General features: G+C 42.6%; 1 protein-coding gene across 1 annotated transcript in view; it reads left to right on the top strand.

Moving 5' to 3' along the window:
* The window catches only part of STAB2 (stabilin 2), a 77,790-nt gene that overhangs the window by 37,880 nt on the left and 17,928 nt on the right, over nt 1–21,982 (top strand). The window contains exons 27-48 of the mRNA XM_020584738.2: nt 1,166–1,302; nt 1,671–1,785; nt 2,717–2,794; nt 2,958–3,050; nt 3,176–3,283; nt 5,697–5,828; nt 6,782–6,907; nt 7,493–7,549; nt 8,745–8,840; nt 9,577–9,772; nt 10,297–10,392; nt 11,414–11,459; nt 12,520–12,596; nt 14,090–14,215; nt 15,159–15,232; nt 17,069–17,140; nt 19,040–19,159; nt 19,535–19,582; nt 20,538–20,621; nt 20,722–20,868; nt 21,265–21,390; nt 21,728–21,787. Coding sequence (XP_020440327.2) covers nt 1,166–1,302; nt 1,671–1,785; nt 2,717–2,794; nt 2,958–3,050; nt 3,176–3,283; nt 5,697–5,828; nt 6,782–6,907; nt 7,493–7,549; nt 8,745–8,840; nt 9,577–9,772; nt 10,297–10,392; nt 11,414–11,459; nt 12,520–12,596; nt 14,090–14,215; nt 15,159–15,232; nt 17,069–17,140; nt 19,040–19,159; nt 19,535–19,582; nt 20,538–20,621; nt 20,722–20,868; nt 21,265–21,390; nt 21,728–21,787 — 2,214 coding nt within the window. The remainder of the gene's footprint in view (nt 1–1,165; nt 1,303–1,670; nt 1,786–2,716; nt 2,795–2,957; nt 3,051–3,175; nt 3,284–5,696; nt 5,829–6,781; nt 6,908–7,492; nt 7,550–8,744; nt 8,841–9,576; nt 9,773–10,296; nt 10,393–11,413; nt 11,460–12,519; nt 12,597–14,089; nt 14,216–15,158; nt 15,233–17,068; nt 17,141–19,039; nt 19,160–19,534; nt 19,583–20,537; nt 20,622–20,721; nt 20,869–21,264; nt 21,391–21,727; nt 21,788–21,982) is intronic.

Genomic DNA, 21,982 nt, shown 5'->3' with positions numbered 1-21,982 from the left:
TAACTACAAACATGAGCGAAATAGGGATATCCATCTGTGGGGTTTTAACTTTGTACTCAAGCAGGAATGTGATGTTTACCATTTTTCATAACCAAATATTTTTCTTCCTAGTCAGGAAGGATGAGAAGGGGAAGTTTGTTGCTGTTTCTATACTTAAATATTTGGAAGGTGATAGGGACAATGGCTAGAAAGAAAGATGATTTTAACAGAGACAAAATTCCCAACTATTTAAAGGACCTGATTCCCTTCTTGACTTAAAACCCAATATGGGTAATGAAGGACTATCCAAAGCAAACCATCTTCTAGGCAGCATACCAGCTGCAAAAGGTAGAACCCAAACTCATATTGCTCCCTCAAGTTTTGCAGTATCAAAAATGGCAAGTTGTGGAGTCTGTGAAAAGTTTGGAGAATCCCATCTTCAGCAAGATCACCTGTAAATATTTAGCTCTCCATTTTTTACTCAAAAAAAACATTTCCACACAACTGGAAAAATCCTCTCTAGTGGAGGCTCTTTCCATCCTTAAGGCAGCTAAAAACATGGAAGATGAATTAATTCATGCACACCACAGATCTCACAATCCCCATCTAAAATTAGATCTGTCAGCAGCAAGCTCCACTGCAGTGCTTAGTGGGCACAGATAACTCTTGGACATCTTGAAAAAAATCCCTGCCATGTTAAATAGTCTTCTTCCAAATGGGAACATTGTGTCACAGGAGTTTCTTATTTCATGGTTCATAATCCTTCTATCTATTAAACAGCATGGAGTGCTCTGTAAGATCAAGTTACTTGAATTTATCAGTAACCACTAGCATTTATCACCACCATGCTTTTTTAAACATTCAAGTGCATAATACAAGATCTATGAGACAGGCTAACTTTTGTGGGAGTCAAGTTATGTGTGTCCTAATAAAAAACAATCCTGACCTGAACATTATTTGTGCCCTTTAAATGCTGGCAATCTATTCTGTAAAAAATAGACACTCATTTACCATTTTTGTACAGCTCTAAGTGCTGCTGTTCAAGTCATTGCTCAGTATAATAGTTTTTCCTTTCCAGGCTGGTCACAAAGCACGTCACATACTCCACCTTGTTTAAAATGTCACCAGCTACTATTTATAGACCATCCTTAGAACGAATTATTTTACCCTCTTTACTTTCATGCAGGAGGCCAAGATAAACTCAATGTTGTCCACAACCTCAAACCTAACTGTGCTTGTGCCTTCTCTGCAAGCAATTGAAAACATGGATGAAGATGAGAAAGCCTTTTGGATGTCAGAAAGTAACATTCCAACTCTCCTTATGTACGTTAATGGTTTGGGGGGTTGGGTTTTTTAATTAACTCCTTTTAATGCTGGACAAGCCTTTGGTTTGAAGCCACTAGAGCAAGACAGGTATTTTGATTTTAAAGGAAGGGCATAGGATTCCCTTTTTAGTTCCAGTGGTATAAATCTCTGTAGCAAGTCCACTGGAAAAAAAGGCATTATTTGTATTATGTCAGAAATGTTTAAAGGCCAAGCTAAGATCAGAATATGGCTGAACAAGGTGTTGTAGAAGCAATTCCTGTTTAAAACCACGGTTTTAAAGCACACTAAGCATACCTATCTGAAATAAGAGAAAGAAAAAAGAGCGAGAAAATACAAAACATTCAAATCCAGTTAATTTCCTTTAGGTATCATGTGCTGACAGGAGCTTACAGCTTTGCTGATTTCCAGAATTTATCGTCCTCTGACATGCTGCCAACATCGCTACAGAGCAAATTCCTACACTTGTCTAAAGAAAATGGGGTGAGATGACCTGCAAACCACTGTGGTATCACACACCAAACCCTGACCATCACTGCCACTGACTTTCTTGTATTACAAAACCACGCAGACATTATGCTTTTTTTAAAAGAGACCATGTCATAAAATTAAAGGCATAGTTCACGTATACCGGGTCCTCTGGCAGAAACATTAGCTTGTTTATCTCCACCACTTGACATCTCTGAAATTTGTCCACAATATTATTTATTTCTAATGTCCCAGTAGCTGCTGCAAACACTGGACAGTCCTGTAACCAAGTAGAAGGGCAGTCTCTGCCTGGAGCAGCCTTTGTGGGCTAAATTAAGACAAAGAGCATCAAGGAAACCAAACAACCGAGTTCAGGGGACTGGGAAGGTAGGAGGAAGCAGTGATAAGACATCTCCACATACGCAACTTCATAGTCCTAAACCACCTGAAGGTATCTTTAATGGTAAATAACAAATTACTGCCCTTCCCCCTCAGCCTTTTTATTAGGTAAATTTCACGTTAGGAGGAGGATTTCCTGGAAATACACAAGTCACATTTAAGCACTTCATCCCCATTAAGGGAGGGGGAAGTTCCCCCCACCTCCACGCAACAAAGGAAAAGTTATGAACAGGGTCCTTCAAAGCTGCACAGAGCTGGGAGGGTGTGGTGGGGGCAACTCCACCTACCCCAGGTAACCACTCCAGGGCAAGCCAGCCCAGGGCTTTGCCAGTCTGCACACAAGGAACAGCAAAGAGTCCTAAAGTGCCCTCCCCCGTGTGTGATTCCCTGAGGGTAACCCAGCCTCTGGTGGGGACAGGTGTGAGCGGTGCCATGGTGCAGCCCTAGGCAAGCATTAGGGAAGGTGTGGAAATCCACAGGATGAGCTGCTGGGAAAACACCACCCCCACAATGCCAATGCAAACCCTCTCTCCTCTCGCTTTTCCAGAACCTGACCCTCGAGGGCGCTCACTTTGTGGCCAGTGACATCGCATCCACAAACGGGGTCATTCACGTAATTGATAAGGTATACAATATATTGATAAGGATTTGCTCCTCTGCACACAAGCAGTGCAGAACAGTTAACCGCCCAGAAACTACTAACAGGCTGAAAAACCTGTTTGCACAGAGCAGCACTTTGTCCTGCAGCTGATGCTTGCAGGCGATGTGGGATATCTGCTCCTTTGCAGGTGCTGACCCCGCTGCGCAGCGCTGTCATGCCGAGGCTGCTGGCCCGCCTGGAGCAAATGCCTGACTACTCCATTTTCAGGGGCTACATTATTGTAAGCTTTCACATCATTTTCACGGTGTTTTCAGGACAGAGGAAGCTCTCTGCTTTGTTTGCATTTCGGACTAGTGTCAGGCTATCAGTGGTGATTCTGATTTTATTTAATGTGTTTCACAACAGCAATACAACCTGGCTAATGAAATAGAAGCAGCAAACACATACACAGTCTTTGCCCCAAGTAATGATGCCGTAGAAAATTACCTAAAGGACAAGAAATCTGCTACTCTGGTATGTACTACTCACAAGGCTTGTCCTAACAGCTCAGTATTTAATCTTTGTTTCAAGTGAATGGGTTACAAGGACACGGATACAGGAGGAGATTTGTTTCCCAGAATTCCAGTAAGTTAGGTTTTGTCTAGAACACCAGAGAAGGTGAAATGGGATGGATCCACCTATATTTTCCTGACTTGCTGGAAGAGCCTAGCTATTTGTTCTGTGTTTTGGCCTTCTTTAGATTAAAAACATGGTGATTTCCAAGACCTCTTATCAGTAGACTTTTTTTTGGTTTGGGATTTTGAGAGAGTTTTTTATGTAAAGAAGATCAGTACAGGAGTGATCAGGAAAAACACTGAAATGAGTTTACTGGGTGAGTGATGTCCTCACGCCCAGAGCTAGCTTATATTATTTTGACAGCATACCTCAGGCCGGTTTATATCTCTTTATTCTTGTGCCAGGAAAATGTTTTAGCTGCAGCAACTCTCTCTCTGGCATTTGTACCCTGACACAGTTACAAGTTCAAACCCCCTTCTCAACCCTATTGGTTTCCTCCCAAGATAAGCTATCCTTTTTCTGCATCTTCCCAGCAGCTTTCTTCGTATTTTCTCCAATTTGGTACAGCTTTATGGATTGCCCATATCAAGAGCCACACACCTTTCAGAAGAAGCTTCACCCATGACTTGCCCAATGGCATTAATTCTTCCCTATCTCTTCTAGAAATAGTTACCCTGCCACATTCTATCCCTACTTGCATGGTCTTCACACTTACAGCCAGGAAGCTGAGGAGCACAGGGTTCAAATGACTCATCCCAGATCATTTACCAACAGTAGACCCACGGCAAAATCCCATGTTCACAAGTGATCAAGCTCCATCTGCTCAAATGACTTGTGAACACTATTTTAGTTGTTTCCTGACAAAACATCATCATTTCCACATCACTACAAGAAGAATTTATGACAAAGTTTGAGAGACACATAGGACATCAGTCCCAGTAGATCTGGATTACACACACACACAGAAATAATTTTCATTTCCACTACTCACCAATGTTTCTTCAATCTTTCTGCCATCCTCGCAACCTTTTGTGACATGGCAATCTGGCCAAAAAAAAAAAAAAAAAATCAGAAAACAACCATAAGGTTAAGTGTGCCTGAGGCTTAACCTCCTTGTGAAACCCCTGGGACAACTCTAGTGCAGAGGGAAGAGTTTGGCACAGGGAGGAGACCCCATTTCTTGGCCCTGATGAGGTGAGATATCCTAACTCTGCTGGTGATTAAAGACAGAAATCAAGATGGATCAGAGTTAGATTTTCTTCCAGTTCATCAAATTCAGGATATTAAATTGGGCTGGACACTGATGGAGACTAGCTCTATCTTAATTCCCACTTTCTCATCTGCAAATATTTCTTCGCCAAATCTATGGAACAGGGCCAGCCCTAAGAGACATCAAGGCCACTATTTCACTTGGTGGGCACAGCCAGACCACATCACAAATCTCACATCCTGGAGCTGCTTCATGCTTTCACACACTTTTGAAGGAGCAGAAGAGCCAGGAGCAGCACGGACATTTGGAACAAGGGAACAGTGAGAAACAGGATTTCCCACAAGGACCTTTTACTGCAAAGGCAAAGTTGCAGCAGCACTGTCTGTTGGCTAGGCAGCTCCTAACCTCTCCAAATGCCCCAGCTCCTCTCACATTGGTCAATCTCTCATCAACACATCCTGCCTCTGCTTCCTCCTCCCAGTAGGGTAGAGTTCTGGGAGTCTTCTGCTTCAAAACAAGATGCAGAAGCCTTGGGAAGCCCACACAAAATTTTGGTGTACAGAAAGTAACTTCATCACTTTTCCATGAAATACGAATACACTCAACCAACTAGGCATAGAAAACTTTTCAATTAACAGACATGACTCTCAGTCTTTACTGACTGAAGATGCCTTTAAAGATTATATATATAAATATATATATATAAAAATTATTCTAAACATTCGCCTACAGTTTATTCCCTTATAGGTTACTCAGGGATTCCTAAAGGAATAAGGAATAGGTATGGAAAGATTACAATAGCACTCGTGAATATACAGTTTTTGATGTCAAAAGAACCCATGAATTTCAGAGGCCTAAAAAGTCATCTGACTTTTCCCTGAGTTTATCAGCCAACCCTATGCACAAAAACAGATGTTTCAGGCTCAAGCAAACCTTGGTCCTCCCAGTTTCATTGTCTTTCATCCTCCATGGTCAATAAAATTTTCATTATGACAAGAATGCAGGCTCTCTACAGGAGTAAATATTAAATACCTGCCTACTGGAGAAGCTTCTCTTTAAATCCAGGCAATTTATGTTTGGCTCGAACCCTTTGGAAAATGCTTTCCTTAGTAACTTTTCAGGTTTTGTTACATAACTCTGAATGTAATTGTGTGTTGGCAGGATGAGGGCCAAATCCGCTATCATGTTGTGCTGGATGAGAAGCTCCTGAAGAACAACCTGCACAATGGCATGCACAGGGAGACCATGCTGGGGTTCTCCTACCAGGTTGGGTTCTTCCTCCACAACAGCCAGGTACTGCAGTCTGCACTTGCTGGGAGAAACAGGTTTCCTGCTTTTTACAACTCCAGCTTCAACTTTAAACTGACACACAGTCAAAAGGAATTGTGCATCCCTCATTAGCTTCTGTGACTTAACAGCACAAAAGCTGTCACTCAGATGCAAGGCCTGTCTCAGACCTGCTCAATTCAAAGTCACCCTTGAAGGTATCTTTGATTGAATTTGATTTCAGTAGTGCTGTTCACATTTAGATTGAATTTTAGACATCTGTCCCTAGCAACTACAAGCCTGCATTGCAAAGCAGTCATTAATCTGACTTCCAAGGGCTATTAGAAACCTGCCCCCAACTATAAAACATTAATTGTATCTTCTGGGGAGTTAGTCCACTTTCAATCCTAGGAGCTCAAAGCACTGGGCAACAAATATCAATTGCCTTTCAATACCACTTGTGGAAAAATCAGGCACAGCAAGATTAAGAGACAGGGCCAGGAAGGGAACTTGGTCCTCCTTTTCTGTCTTGGAACTTCCTCTGGGTATAGGCAAAGGAAGAAAGCTCCTCACCAGCAGAGTTTCAGCCCTGCCCTTTGCTCTGGTCACAGCTGAGCCTTGAAAAAGCACCTGCAGTGGGACTGCTGCTGGTGAGAGCACGATGGGAGTGGGGGGTAGCATCGAGTCAATTAAAGTCCTCCTTGAAAGAGCAGCTGCTGGAAGGGTTTCCTTGAAGCCCCTCATGCCCCAGACACAGGAAACCCACCTTTTTTGGCATGCTTTTGCCATGCCTTCCAATGCAGTGAAGCAGTTAAATGGAGCAGCTGGAATATGAGCAAGTGCCTGATGCTAACTACCTTTGTTGGTTTTGCTTAAGTGATCCCTATGCATTTCCCTTTCTCCCACCTCCCGCTGCTCAGGTTACCACAGAGCTGTGGAACACCTCTGCTGCTCTCTAACTGATTGCATGTCTTTTGCAGCTATATGTAAACGATGCTCCTATAAGCTATGCAAATGTTGCCACAGACAAAGGAATTATTCATGGGCTGGGAAAGGTCCTGGAAATCCAGAAGAACAGATGTGATATCAATAACACCGTGATCACTGTAAGTGGTCCTGTTTGTATAGATGCTTAAAGGCCCCTCAGAGAAACCTACAGCCAAACACAGCTCAAATGTGTAGGACATGTGATATTGCTTCCCAGCAAGGAATGCACACATTTTCCACAAAGGATATTCCTACCAGAGTTTTAGCATCTCCTAGGACAGCTTTGGTCCTGAAATCAGTGTTCTGACAGCCTGGATAAAATATAGGCAGAGTAGCTCAGGAACAAGACATTCCTGAGCTCTAATATTCAGATAATAATAATAATGCAGTATTCTATGTCTTTGTAGCCAGGTTACTTGTTTATAAAGTGGGAAGCATCACTTTAGAAGAGCAAACAAAAATGACCAAATGATTTTTCCCTCTTCCCCTTGGGGGAAGAGTATTCCCACAGAGGCGCTCGTAGGGATATCCTTCCTTGCTGAGCAGGACAGCTTCCCTCAACATCTTTACCTAATAGGTTATCCTAATAATGCCCCTCAAGGACTAGATTTAGAAATATGGCTGGAAATCATGTTTTTTCCATGAAACAACCTGCCTGCAGCTCTGTACAGTCTGTTAACTACCTCTCATCTGTGTTGCTTAAGGAGAAGTGCAGAATTTGTTCACAACCATCAAGTTGTCCCCCAGGAACAAAAGAAATAGTAAGTATTTTTTCATTAATGCTAGGGTTGTTGACTTTTTTATATCAAAACTGACTACAGATGCATTCAATCCTGTTTTTAATATAATTGCCTCAGTTTCAACAGAAGATACAGTATTTACTTCAGCCTGCTACATATAATGCTTATAGTCAATAGACTCAATCCACCCTGACCTTAGAGATTTTTTTTTTTTTTAATCTACCTGGGATCAAGGTAGCAGAAGGGCAGCTTAAAGATAAAACTAATCTTTCAAGGCCGGTTTCTCATATGCACTAGGACAACTAAAGACTCCTCAAACTGCAAAGTTTACCTCTACCATGCAAAACTTAAGGGAGTTAAATGTGGTCTGAAATATGCATGCTCCAGAAGGAATTAGAGCCCTTCAAACCAGAGATGTACAGAAGGGCAAACTCAATCCCTCCCCAGCAACATGCTGTGAGTTAGGGTCACAAGGAGACTTGGAGATTATAGAGACTTTGGATTCCCAGGTCCAACACATGGGAACTGCAGATATTTAGAGTTTATTGGTACCTAACCTATCTGCAAAAGCCCTTCCACTGGGATTACATAAGTATATTTTCCTTTATTATTTATTATTTTTTAATTAATTATGCCAGTAATGGTATTCCAAAGCAGATCAAGTCTCATCCACCTCATCGAAGTACTTGACTGGCAAAACCAAATTTAAGTCCTCATGGGTAAAACTCAAAATCATTAACAATTCCTTTACAATGAAAGGCTGGATGGATGCTTGTCTCAATCTCCTCACAAGGGTGTACTGAGATCAAAAGCTTTCTTCAGCAAATAATCTTTCCCAATTGTGTTCATACCTGGAAGATAATGTTTCAACAGCTGCTTTTGCAGAACTTCATAACTCAGTTTTCCAAGAGGAACTAGAAAGATCAGAAAATGTGAAAAATGAAAAAAAAAATGTTTGTAAAACTTCTGAGTAGAATCTGTTCAGTTCTGAGCAAGACAATTTTAGACATCTTTAAAACACCACAAGACACTGAGTTAAACTGATCATATGCTCACTAGAAATTATTTAGCTAATACATTTTTATCTCTATAAGTATTTCCTTCATTTTAATTGTGAACGTGTGAGTCAGTGCACAGCATGCATAATTTTAACGCATTTGAAAGTAGCTGATCAGTATTATTCAGAAGTGCATCTGTTTCTCCAATATTTGCTCAGGCAGGGGAGAAGAAGTACTGTGTCCTCACAGAAAACCACATGAGACTGTACACCATCCAGATCGGGTGCCAGCCCAAGTGTGCTAAAACCATCATTGTGAGTTCACTCTTTTTATTGGGGTACATTTCTATGGTGGTGGCCAGGAACCCCCTTCTCTGAGCTTCACCCTCTTCATAATTCCCACTAAGCTCATACAGCATGTCAGGGCAGTTCCTGGCAATATGTTTATTGGCCTTTATTCTGGACACAGCAGAGGTTGAAAGGTTAAAGCACAGGGAAAGCCAGGAGCTGACATGGTGTAGAAGACAGAGCACAGGTTTGGGAAGGGTAACCCTATGTTTGTCCCTAGAAATTCTGTCCACATTTCCCTGGGGTGGTGAAGAGTACCTGGGTCCCACCAAGGACTGGGGGTGACAGCCTGAGTCCTGGCATGTTGAGAAGTGTGATCACAGACCAGCAGAGCTGATGTACTGCTAAAAATCACTGAATCAAAGACTAGTTTGGGTTGGAAGGGAACTTAAATATCTTCATTCCCACCCCTCTGCCATGTCCAGGGACACCTTCCCCTACACCAGGTTTCTCAAAGCCCAATCCAATCCGGCCTTGAACACTTCCAGGGATGGAGCGTCCATAATTTCCCTGGGCCTCCTGTGCCAGTGTCTCACCACCCTCACAGTAAAGAATTTCTTCCTTATACCTAATTAAACCTACCCTCTTTCAGCTTGAAGCCATTCCCCCTTGTCCCATCACTACAAGCCCTTGTAAAAATCCAGATCTCCCGTTTGCCCTGCTCGCCACCCCGACCCTCAGAACAGCATTTCTGGGTTTCCAGACCAGGGAGTGCTGCGCGGGGTTCTTCGGCCAGCAGTGCCAGCCCTGCCCGGGAAAAGCCGGGAGCGCCTGCTTCGGGAACGGCGTGTGCCTGGATGGCATCAACGGCACGGGCACCTGCCAGTGCGAGGAGGGGTTTGTGGGCACAGCCTGCGAGAGCTGCAGCGAGGGCAAATACGGCCCCAACTGTGACCAAGGTACTGAGCTCCCCAAACCACACAGGAGCTTTGCTCGCCTTGCCAGGTGTACAAACCTTCCCCTTTTATCTTCTAACCACGTCCACTCTAGATTCTAGAAAGGTACTGCAATTTCAGGGTAATAGGCCAGAGTCTTAAAAAACATCATTAACCTCTTTTCTTTCCCCATAATGGTGTTTGCTCTCTCATCCCTTGGCTGGAGACAGCGTCTTCTACTCTGGCACACCACTGACTTAGAAAAGAATCCAGCAAAAACAATCCTCTTTAGCACTGCTATTTCTCACTAATTCTTTCCTATTAAAATACAGTTTCAGACCCTGGGAATAGAGGAAGATAAGCATAGTTTGAATTTAGAGTTATTGTGTCATTAGAAACCAAAAGGCACAGACAAAGCAATGAAACAGCCTAGAGCAGAAGATGCCATCACCAGGTGATGTCTGGGCCACCCCCACTGTACTTCCTGCCCCTTGCTGCCCACACTGCTACACTGCCAGGGACAGTGGCTTCCCCCACCTCTTCCACAGTGTGCACTTGTGTCCATGGGAAATGCAGCAGCGGGATCGATGGGGACGGCTCCTGTGAATGTGACGTTGGCTGGAGAGGAGTGACGTGTGAGACTGGTGAGTGTCCTGCCTTTTTTTACCTGAGGTAAAAAGTGTGCATTTCAGAAAATGACAGAACTACAGCCACGATCAGATCCCAGTGCAGCTTCCCCCAGGCAGTGAAATATGGGTCACATTCCAGTGCTATGGCAATTAATTACTGTATTATTAGAGAGATAGCTGAGATACTGCTCATGACACTGAGACACTTACTTAGCTAATTCTCTACCTGTGTCACCCTCTATCTGTCCCAAAAGAATATCCCATTTATTAAAGCTATATGTTTTCTAGAGCAGGATTACCCAGGACATTTTGACCCTCAGATCAAAAGCCTCTCAAGTGCTTCAATAAATTGATGTAGCTGTACAACACCAGATATTAAATTATGTTCTTGCTAATGTGATTTAAAAAAATTAGCAAATAAATCATTTTGTGCTGGCTTAATACAGCTCCTATATCAAATCAAATTATATTCTATTTAGACATAATTAAAATTATGCAGTAACTATTTCAAAACCCTACCTATAATATAAAACAAAAACAAGTTACAAACACATTAATAGTAACATTCAATATCAGTTTTAAATTTTCCCAGGGAAATAATTAGTAATAAGCAGAGTTTTATAAGAGGGTTGCTGTAGTTACTACACCTGAGAAAAATGTCATTTCCTTTAGAAAACCTACCCTTATATAATTCATATAAAAATATATTAAAAATGGGATACTTAAAGACCAAAGCACGGAATTCTAACAGCTAAAATAATATCATGCAAGATTCACCCGAGTAAATACAGATCAATGACGACAGGTGAAATGTTTTCCTGACAGTAGGACACAACCCTTCCAAGTGAATTTCAGTGGTATCCACTGATCTACACAGACCCCACAGATGGAGTCTCTATAGAGACTGAGAGCACAGTTGCCTGATGCAGAACTCAGACTCCAGCTCCACATGGTAGGAACAAGACACTCTGAACCTAGAAGTCAACAACTGACCCAAAAGGTTCTGATCCCTGCTTCAATTTTTTTCCACTTGCAGAAATCGAAGACGATGCATGTAACGCCTCGTGCCACACCAGTGCTAAGTATGTATGAAATGTACTTATTTAGAGGAGAGGGGAGAAAAAGGGGATCTCTTGCAAGGCAAAAACCATAGTTCACCTCGCTCATGACTTCTCAGCAGCATATCTCACAGAGATAAGGAGCAATGGAAATCTAATGTAGATGATGATGAAGACAAAAAGTTCAAAGCTCTCCTCTTCACATCAAAATATACAAACGACAACAAAAGAAAAATGCTCTCACCAGTCCAGCACCAATACTGGGACACTAACTAGTTTTCAAAGGAGCGAGTGAGCCCCACTGAGCCATTTACTGAAGTGCATCTGTCCCCTCAACACTGACCAGACAGCAAGATTTATACTAGCCAAGACATTTCAAAAAAACAAGGAAAGGTGGCTACAAAGACTCCACATTTTCAGTCACAGTTCTTCTGTAGGATTTGAGAAACCAGAGGGGCAAATCCCCTTTTTCCCAGATGTAGGTCATTCTCTCCCCCGTGTGTTTGTGACCTTCAGTTCATAGTAGCAATATTTTACCAGGCTTTTTGGCAGAACGACACTCTCAGATTTGCTTATGGGGACCCCACACACTCTGGAATCAAGACTGTGTTTCTGACAGAAGCAGATTGTTCTTCTGTTGTGTATTTTTCATCCACTGACATACACCTGTAAGTGTGAGGATAGGTGCAGGCATGGCAAGAGTAGGGGGAATGATGAACTCTGATGGATGCATCCTCCCATAAATTGAGTGCACACAAACAAAAATTGTGCACAGCTCTTTGGATGGATAGACATGCAAATTCTGGAGTTCTGCACCAAAAAAAAATTGGGATACTTAAAGACCAAAGTATGTAATTCTAATAGCTAAAATAATACATCCAAAATACATTTGAAAAGCTTGGTCCAACTAGGTCCATTTTTATCATTTTAGCTACCTCTTCTACTGTATGGTTAAATGCCTTGTTATTTCTATGCAACATTACCTTCAGAACAACTCACAAAAATGAGGGTTGTACAAAAGGCCTGACCAGTTTTTTTTCCCCCCTCTTTTAAATGTTGCCTCCCTCCTTTTTTTTCTCATTAGCTGCCTTCTCCTATCAAATGGCACTGCCTATTGCAAGTGTGCAGCTGGGTTTGAGGGGAACGGGACATTCTGCACAGGCAAGTGAACTTTGTTTCTTCCCTTTTAGAAAAAAAAAAAAAAAAAAAAACAAATAAGCATGCTTGAAGCACTCTCTGGTCACAGTAGAGCTGGTGAGAGATGAGCACTTCCCCATGCACCAGTTAAAGAGCAAGAATTGTTGCCAGTTCCCTCAAAACAAATAGCAGCCCAACAGGTGCGGATTCATAGCAAACAAAGGGCTCCAAATCTCCAAGTTGTGAGGTATTGTGTTGAGGGAGACCAGAGAAAAGGGAACATGCTGTGCACAGCCCCAGCCCATTGTTTGCAGAGAAATGAAACCTGGTTTGCGACTTTTACTCCCTTTCCCAGCACAGCCCAGCAAAGGGAGGCCAATTCAGGGTACAATAACACTTCCAGCTATTGGAAGCTGTGTAGCTCTACCATTTCCTCAGCTTTCTGATCTTGCTCAGATTTCTGGTGTGGTAAAACCCCTTTCTTTAGACTAGAGAGATTTAAGAGACCCTCAGAAAGGGGCAATAGCACCTTATCCTAGATGGTGCTCCAAGAATCTGGGTTATCCAAAATAGACTACTTCCAGCTACAATAATCATAATTGTAATTTTTCTTAATTCTTAACTAATTAAAACACTGATTCTTTTGAGAACAGAAGCCCATTTTTCTACTTACTCACGATGGCTTGCAGGGTCCTGATCCCAAATTTTGCCTCTCTTACTCTGCCTGCTTTAATTTTCTCTTCTGGCACAAGACAGACAAATCCATTTTGATCTATTGGGGGGCAATTCCCCATGTGCAGGAAGAGCTGGGTGACACAGGTCACCCAAAGCAACTCCCCACTCACCCTTGTTCTCCTATAGAGGACTCCTGGGCAAAACTAGATGCAGAAAAAAATCAACTTCCTCATCTGACATTGCTGAAACAGCAATTTAGGGTAATTTGAAACAAAAATTAAAGCAATATTCAGGTTGATTTGAGCCACACTGAAGACCAGACAGGGCTCGCTCTCTGCTCTCAAGTTATGATCATCCAGCTCATCCAGAGTTGGAGAAACAGGATGAGTATCCACCTGAATAAGAACCAGGACTTTCTGTCACAGGAGGGCTGGGTGGCATTATGTTCTAGACTTCCTGCAAGAGAAGTTATATGATCTGTGTGCAGAAAATGCCAAGCTCAGGAAATGCTTAAATGGCCATTTAAGCTAGAGAAGAACACAAACATCCCTTTTTTTGGTGCTTTGTTGAAATGGGCAGAATTGGAAGACGGAAAGTTACTGAAAATCAGTCTGGATGAACTCTAACATACCAGACTAGAAACATCATCTCAACTTTCCCTCTTGAAACAATAATGGGTATTAAGTATCTGGCACTAATGAAGTCTGTGACCTCTTAATTCAGAAAGATTCTGTGTGCTGAAAGCATTAGTAAATCCCTTTAAAAGATGGAGACAGATCCTCATGAGAAGCAAGAAGCCAGTCCAGCACTTTGGTTTAATCTCTGCTGTTGTCCCTGCTCAGCTATTGATGCCTGTGAGAGCAGCAACGGGGGCTGTTCTGCCAAGGCAGAGTGCAGGAGAACAACACCAGGAAACAGAGCCTGTGTCTGCAGTGCCGGCTACACCGGAGATGGGATCGTCTGCATTGGTAAGCACTGGCCCTGTCTCATATATCACACAGAGGAATAGCACGGGAGCAAGTTTTCCTGCAGGGGGATGGTTCTTCTTCCACTCTGACCCAGAAATGTGATGCCTTTTCCTGGTGTTAAAATCAAGAGTCATACACGGTTAGAAGGGGAAAAGGGATTTTACCTTGATATTTATTGTAAGGATCCTTAGGTGCACACATCCAGGTCGAATGCACCGAAATGCACACCCCCAAAAGATCTGGTATAACATTATAGGTCTTACTAATTAGCATATCTAGGGGGAGGCTCGAGTGAGCTCCCCTCCCCAAGGAGCCTTCCCCTGGACGGTTCTATCTCAGTTTACAAAATGTGTTCTGGAGAGGACCTTGGGGTCTGGGGCACACTGATCCCTAGCTACGAAGCTTCTAAAATGTTTAGTCTCTCAGCTTGACAAACAAGTCCAAGAATATAGGCAAAAAGCACTAAGAATACAGAAGTTGTAAAAAAGGTATAACAGGGGTATAAAAGAAAAGGCAAAAAGTCATCATGGCATCAAGTACAACTTGCTGATAGCATATCCCCAATGCCAAAGGCATCTCTTCCTGCCACATGGCTGGTACTACTTGGCAAACCACACACCTGCAGCAGCAAAGAACAGTCTTATCAAACAACATCTACCTCTAGCAAGGATAACCCCATCTTCAGCAGCCTGAAACACACTCCTCTGACCTTCACAAACTAAGACTTTTAGATACCATACCACACCTCCCCAGGTTTGGTTTCAGAAACGCTGCTAGCAGGGCTTTAGCATTCACCAAGACAGCTGAAGACCTAGACTGAGGTACTACATAGCTGGGGGAATTAATTTTGTCATAAATCTGAATTTCTGGTATGCTTTAACTTCTTCCTCCTTGGGTTTTCAGAATTTCTCTCTCTTTATTACACTGTTTCTGTTTTATAAAGAAATCAACCCTTGTCTGGTGAACAATGGTGGATGTGATAGAAATGCAGAATGCACACAGACTGGACCCAATCAAGTGAGTACTTTGTTAGTGAAGAAAAATAGGCCTGGTCAAGTGTTTACTATGTGTAAAGAAAGATTTCCCCATGTCAACTTTGTTTTTTATGTAGAAAAGTGAATTTCATAACAATTCTGAAAAGTATATGCTTCCCTCAAAAAGGCATTTGAAGGGGAGAGCAGACAAAAATTTTTAAAAAGTCAATTTCAGTGAAAGAAATCCAAAACTGCAGAGGAAAGCAGTGTTTTGCTATTTCAAGTGGTTGTTTCTCTCCCTCCTGGAAGGTTTTGATGTGAAAACCTGTCAGTTTGAAAGTATTGCTAGATGATGTTTCTTTTCTTGTTTTAGAAACTGTCCATGGAAAAATTCTATTTTAGACTAGCCCTTCTCCCTGCACAGCTCAAATGTATTCACAAGGAAACAAAATGGCCTAAATCATAGCTCTTGCGTAGGGTTTACAGCATTCCAGCATCCACGCGCTCCTCTGCTGATCTCTTCTCCCACACAGAGGTACCACATACTCTCCAAAGAGAAAGGGGGACAAAGGAGAAGCGGATCAGTCAGGACAGTGGAGCGACACAGATTAGTGATTTTATTTTTCTAACAGTTTCCAAAGAAGCTGAACTCCCTGGTTGTAGCACTTCTTTTCATCTCCCTGTGGTTTCATGTTGGCTGTTGGCAGGACTGTAATCCTCCAGTGAGAACTGCACAATGGTTATTCTTCAGGATCAAGGCAGGAAAAAGAAAGCAGGAGTCAAAGCCACCTCCTGCCTTCCAGTTGTTCAGGGACAGAAAGGACAACAAACCCAGCAGCCCTTTTTGCCAGTGCAAACAAATAACTCTGCCTCCACTGTCCTTTACAAGTCAGCACATTTCTGGTGGGAGGACAGAGTCACTCAACCCCTTCCCCCTCCCTCTAGACAAGACAGGTGATGGCTATTTTCTTCCATACACCCTCACTGGGGATAGAAGTAGTAGCTGTTTATTTATTCTTCCTGTTTATTTATTCTTCCTTACCTATGAGGATGCAATTAACATCAGAATAATAACAACATCAGAGTAATAACAACCTCCACTACAAAATCCCAGCACTGCAAAGGCAAATTTATAGGAGGGAAATGCATCTGCTTTCTGTAGGACTCTCACTCATCCAGGAGGTACAAGAACACTGCTATTAGACTACCTCCCAGTTTTATTTCTGCTGCAGAAATCTCATTGAATTTTCACATCCCTACATATTAAATGTAAATTCTAAATTGAGAACCATTAAGCAGTGAAATGGAAAATACAATTCATTTCTTTGCAACTATTCATCATCTTCGCGATAACTGCAAGTGCAAAATAAAGTAACTAAGACAAAGTGTCAGATGCATTTCCACTGCATGGGAAGCTGCCAGTAGCATCAGGACACAATTCCAGGTGTGTTTTGAAGGTACATTTCATGACTTAAAGAAAGCAGGGGAAGGAAAGGGATGAGAGGGGAATACCAACATATGCAAAAAACGTGAGGAAAACAAATTAAGGTTTTAGCCTGTTTTGTCAGCAAGAAAATAATGTGCAGATGTCAGAGGGGTCATTTCAAATGACCAGGACAGCAGAGAGGAGACCAGAGATGGATAGGTAGGGAAGAGGCAGATAGAAATTGAAAATTGTTACTTCCCAATCTCAGTTTATGGTTGCTCATACTGGCCAAGAAATTACTGTGGGAGACATGATGTACTTTTATCTTAATAAATTGCACATCATATCACCATGAAATTATCTGGGGAAAAAAAAAAAAACTATATATATGTGTGATGAAAAAAATTTCAAGCATTTTTCAATGTATGCATGTTTTCTGATTTTGCTTTGTAGGCAGTATGTAATTGCCTGAAGGGATATTCTGGAGATGGCAAAACATGCACATATATCAGTCTGTGTTCACAAGTGAGTATCCATTTAAGGAGACAATTTAAGGTCTTATTATAATCATTATACTTTGGAGGGTTGTACGCATTCTAAACTAAGTTAGGTGTGCTAAGAATCAATTTACATTAACTTGGCTAATCTAAAATGTTCTTGGTTCAGTACATGCTTTCCTGTTGTCACTATGAGAGAAACTAAATATGCAGGAAGGGCTTTTCCTCGACCACAGCCTGAACAGAACACAAGTGAGGGCCTGGACTCATCATTGAGTCTTAAATAACCCACTTCAAATCCAAGCCAGAGAAACAGGCCCTGGTCTGTAGTGGTAAAACCTAAGTCAGCAAATTATTTGTCATACAGAGTTCCTATAAAAAGCCAACAAAACCATTTCCTTCCACAACACCCAACCCAGGATATCTAGCGGCATTGCCCATTCTGTCCCTCACTTGTCACTGAAGGCTGAGAATTAGCTACATTTGTTTTGCACAGGCTGGCTCACACTGCAAGCCACATATTGGCAATCAGTGTGGTTCTCTGCACCAGCTGCACTACTCTGCCTCTTGGCAAGCTGCAGCAGGGACATATCCACTTTCCCATGTACATTAATCCTCTGTGCTCTGAGCACAGTAGCAATAATTCTCACCCTCCCAGCCTGGCCTGTCAACTGGTTTTCTCTAACCTTGAAAGGTTGCAGAGATGAAAGAGCAAGGGCAAAAACAGAAGCTGGAGTAAGGGGAATTTAAAGTTATGAGCCACTGCTCCCTATGGTTTTGTATTCTTTTCCTTTTTCTTATGCTGTGTTCTGGCAGCTCTGCTTCCACTTGACTAATTATGCCAGGCTAATTATATACTAAAAAGTAAAGATCGTCTTGAGAAGCACCAGAGGCTAACCTGGCTCCACGATGACCAAACCTCTGTGCAGAAAAGTTTCACAGATAGCTGAAGTTGCCAACAGCGTGCCTAAGCCAAGCCAAATCCATAGCAAATCCAGCCAAACCCACTGCTTACAGCCCGGCGTCTCTCTGACCTGTCAAGTCAGACCCCACTGGCAGAGCCCCACTCCAGAGACCCCACTGCTCCCTCTCATGGCCCATGGGAAAGGATCTCTGAGATGATCAGCAACAAAAAGGACACCATGGAATAAGTACAAAATGGGAAAACAAGAGAGATTCTCAGTTTTTCCCAATTCGCTCTCAAGCCCAGGACAGAAATTTATTTGCAAGCTGAGGTGCTAACAGGGGAGCACCTACTAATGCCGGAGCAGAGCTCTGAGCTCCAACATGCTGCTCCTGAGTGAGGAACATCTCGGCTTAGCACAGGGAACTTTCTGGAGGCAGGCAGATGGGTGAGATGCATCCACTGCTCCAAGCCCAAATTTGCTCTGGCAGTGGACTCAGATGCAGACAGGAGACGTCTTAGAGACAAGAACAAGGCAAGTCCCTGTTCCAGCTGACCTGGGCCATCAGACAGACAAGAAACAATAGTTCTGTGCTGATGCTCCTCCATAAATTCAGGCTCCTGGCACCATCACAGTGATTTACAGTATGTAAATAGTTCCCTTTAGAGTAAGTCAGTGCTGCATTGGCAGAGAAGCTGAGAGTCATCCCTAAGGTGCAGAGTGAGACTTGCATGCAAATATTTTGCATCCTTACAGCATCATGAACTAAGCATATGAGGAGGGAATCAAAACTACATCCTCTGCATAAAAGGAGACTTGTTTTTTTACAAGCCCTACATGCTCTTTAGTGTTTGCAAGAAAATCTATGCCATCAGATGTTCCAGAAAGATGTTGTTTCAAGAAGATCTTGTGATTAAGCCTTTTTAAATTATACATATGGGAGGGAAAAAAATGGTGAATTGGAATTGTTTTATACACCTGGCAATGAAGGAATTATATATTTTACACTTTGTTCTTACAAGAATAATGGAGGCTGCAGTGAATTTGCCATTTGTAATGACACTGAGCTGACAGAGAGGACCTGCACTTGCAAACCTAACTACATTGGGGATGGATTTAAGTGCCGAGGCAACATCTTCCAGGTAAAGTGCTGCACATTTGCTGTCTCCTGTTTTTCTTCACACAGTTACTTAACACAATGGTTGAAATGTGCCATTTTTTTCTTGGACAAATTTGTACCCCAGAATTTGAAATTATCCCAATCCAAGAAACCGAGAATAGGAACAGGATGCTGCAAGATAACCTTAACTGCCAAAACAAACAAACCTTAGTGGACAATCATTATGACTGCAGAACTAGGGAGTTTTAGGTTTCAAAGAAGCCTGCTGTTTGAGAGTAAGGTAAGAACAGAACAGAAGCAGTACAGATACGTAGCACTTACTCCAAACCAGAAGTTGCCTTGCTTTTCTGAGAGGTGCATTTACAGCAGTGTTACAGAGTCTTGTTCTTAATTGCAGGAACTTCTCAGGAACTCAAACACATCGAGGTTTTATTTCCACTTAGAGGTAAGAAAAGGTTGAGTGGTTGTGGTTTGTTGGGGTTTTCTTGGGAGTGGGGTTCTCCTCCCTTTTTTTTTTCTCCAAGGGTGTATACAGGAGAGAAGCAGGCAAGAATCTGGTGTGTACCAACATCCTTCAATGTAATTGGGACTGGGTTTGGATTACCAGTCACTAATGCTCTAATTTAAACTATTAACTGTCACTAAAACAGTATTAATGATCTAGAGTATTAATGATAAAGACCAAGGTCCCAGGGAAATGTAAGGCCTCCAGACGGGGCATAAAACTGAAGCTCTCACCCATTCACAGTCCGAGATCTGCCAGCATATCCCTCATGAAGTCTGAAACAAGAACATACCACTCATTTACTCCCCCTTCTGCATCTCCAAATGGCAAACTTTTCAGTTGCCTCCCTGAAACATCACAGGGTGCTCTGTGTCCATGCAGCCAACTCTCACTGATTTTTGAAGACTGGCAACAGCAATTCTCTGTTTACCAGAAGCCTCAGGGCAGCACAGACCAGCACACTGGTCTGCTAGCCCAAAGACTCATATTTTAGTTTCATAGTCTACCATAGTAGACAGCTGGCTTCCTCTTGCTTTAAGAGAGCTCTCAATTTAGCTTGTCAGTGATCATTGCGAAGTACCTGCAATAGCCCAAGTCCATTAGTACTCCTAATCTAATTCCCTTGTCTTCCATTTGTTATTGCAGAGGAGATAGAGATGTGGCGACAAGTCAAAAAACCAAAATCTTCCATTTAATACATGTGAGCAGAGGTGACAGATGAGGCCAGGAGTCAAAGCCCACATGAGGACTTTCTCTCACCCTTGCGTTGCAGGGAAGAGGACTCAACATGTGGCAGCAATGGGGCTGCAAGCACCACCTCCCCCTCCACAGGGCAGTGCCTGTGTGGCATCACAAACACTAACTCATTGCTACTTTATCCTCTTAAACTTGGCAGGCCTTGTCTATGAGAGATATCGCAGGCCCCGGCCCTTTCACCCTGTTTGTCCCTCGCACAGACATCCTGAACAGCGACCCACGAGTGAGTAGAAGGGGAGGGGATTGTGGGTGAGCTGGCCATGAGCTTTCTGCTTCAGATGCCTCTCTCAGCTGCTTCTCAACTCCTCCACTTCCCACTGCAGGTCAATGATTGGGTTGCCAAAGGAGTGATGGCTCAAGTGCTCCGGTACCACATGGTGGGTTGTGCCAGTCTGTTGTACAAGGACCTGACAGCAATCACCAACATCACCTCTCTCCATGGTGACCTGATACACATCAGCTACTCCCAGGTAACCCAACATGGAGAGACAGGGAGCAGAACACTAAGCCAGTCCACTCTCATTCACCTTTTATAAAAACTTCAGTGGTTCCCTTTCCTCCTCTGATGCACAAAAATAAATAAAAGGGTTTCAAATGAGATTGCCTGTTCACCTGAAAGGTTCAGCACTTACTCGGTATGCCAAGAGTGGAGTTGTATAACCCTTGCTTTGACACAGGCTATTTTATCCTCAAACTCTGGCTTTGTGAGTATGAGGAAAGTTAAAAGCAAAGGACAATTTATTAAAGATGAAAGTACTGTTTGCTGCAAAGAAAAGGTGGTCTGGGCCCATTATATCAAAGCAATTCAGCGTCAGCCTCACTTTCCCATAATGCTTCACAAAAAAAAGTTTTTGTTGCCTTTCCAGAACACACTGGTTTTGAACAACAAAGCTGAAGTTATACTCAGTGATGCTGTTGGCACAAATGGTGTGATCCATGTCATAAACCAAATTCTGGTCCCATCACATATGCAGGATTTCCCTCTCAAGAAGGTATGTGCAGCTTATCACTATTCCCAACCCAGGGGCTTTTCCACAGTTACTGTCAGATATATAAATCATACAAGTCAACAAGAAGAAAAAGTGACACTTAAAAGACCTTATACAAACATTGTCTACAGTGCTGAATAAATTCAATATTACTTTTCAAATTCACCAGAATTACAGCTAAAGTAAGGACAGTGTAAGAGGATTTCTGCAGAGGGCTTTTACAGCAGCTTTGATTTTATAACAAAAAGTGACTTAAAGGGAAAAGCAAGCCCTTCTCTGCTTTTTTAATACCCAAATAATGTATTTCTTAGGTAAATTACTCGCTTTTCTTTCTTTGTAGGAAAGTCTTAAAATGGTTGCAGCCAAACATGGGTACATTCTGTTCAACACTTTGCTAGAGGTAAGGACACAAGAGACAGCAGCCACTGGGAAAAGGTTGCAAACAATTTTTTTTAAGACAAAAGTGCACACACACAGCACATGGCACCACTGGCAGGATGTTGTTCAGGAGAACCAAAGGGCTCACAATAGAGTACACAGCAACCCTGGTCACCACCAGCGACACTCCCACAGAGGTGGGGGGATGTCAAGCAGA

Source organism: Corvus cornix, chromosome 1A (genome assembly GCF_000738735.6).
Source record: "Corvus cornix cornix isolate S_Up_H32 chromosome 1A, ASM73873v5, whole genome shotgun sequence".
NCBI classification, from domain to species: domain Eukaryota; kingdom Metazoa; phylum Chordata; class Aves; order Passeriformes; family Corvidae; genus Corvus; species Corvus cornix.
This window is presented reverse-complemented; position numbering and strand designations above follow the sequence as displayed.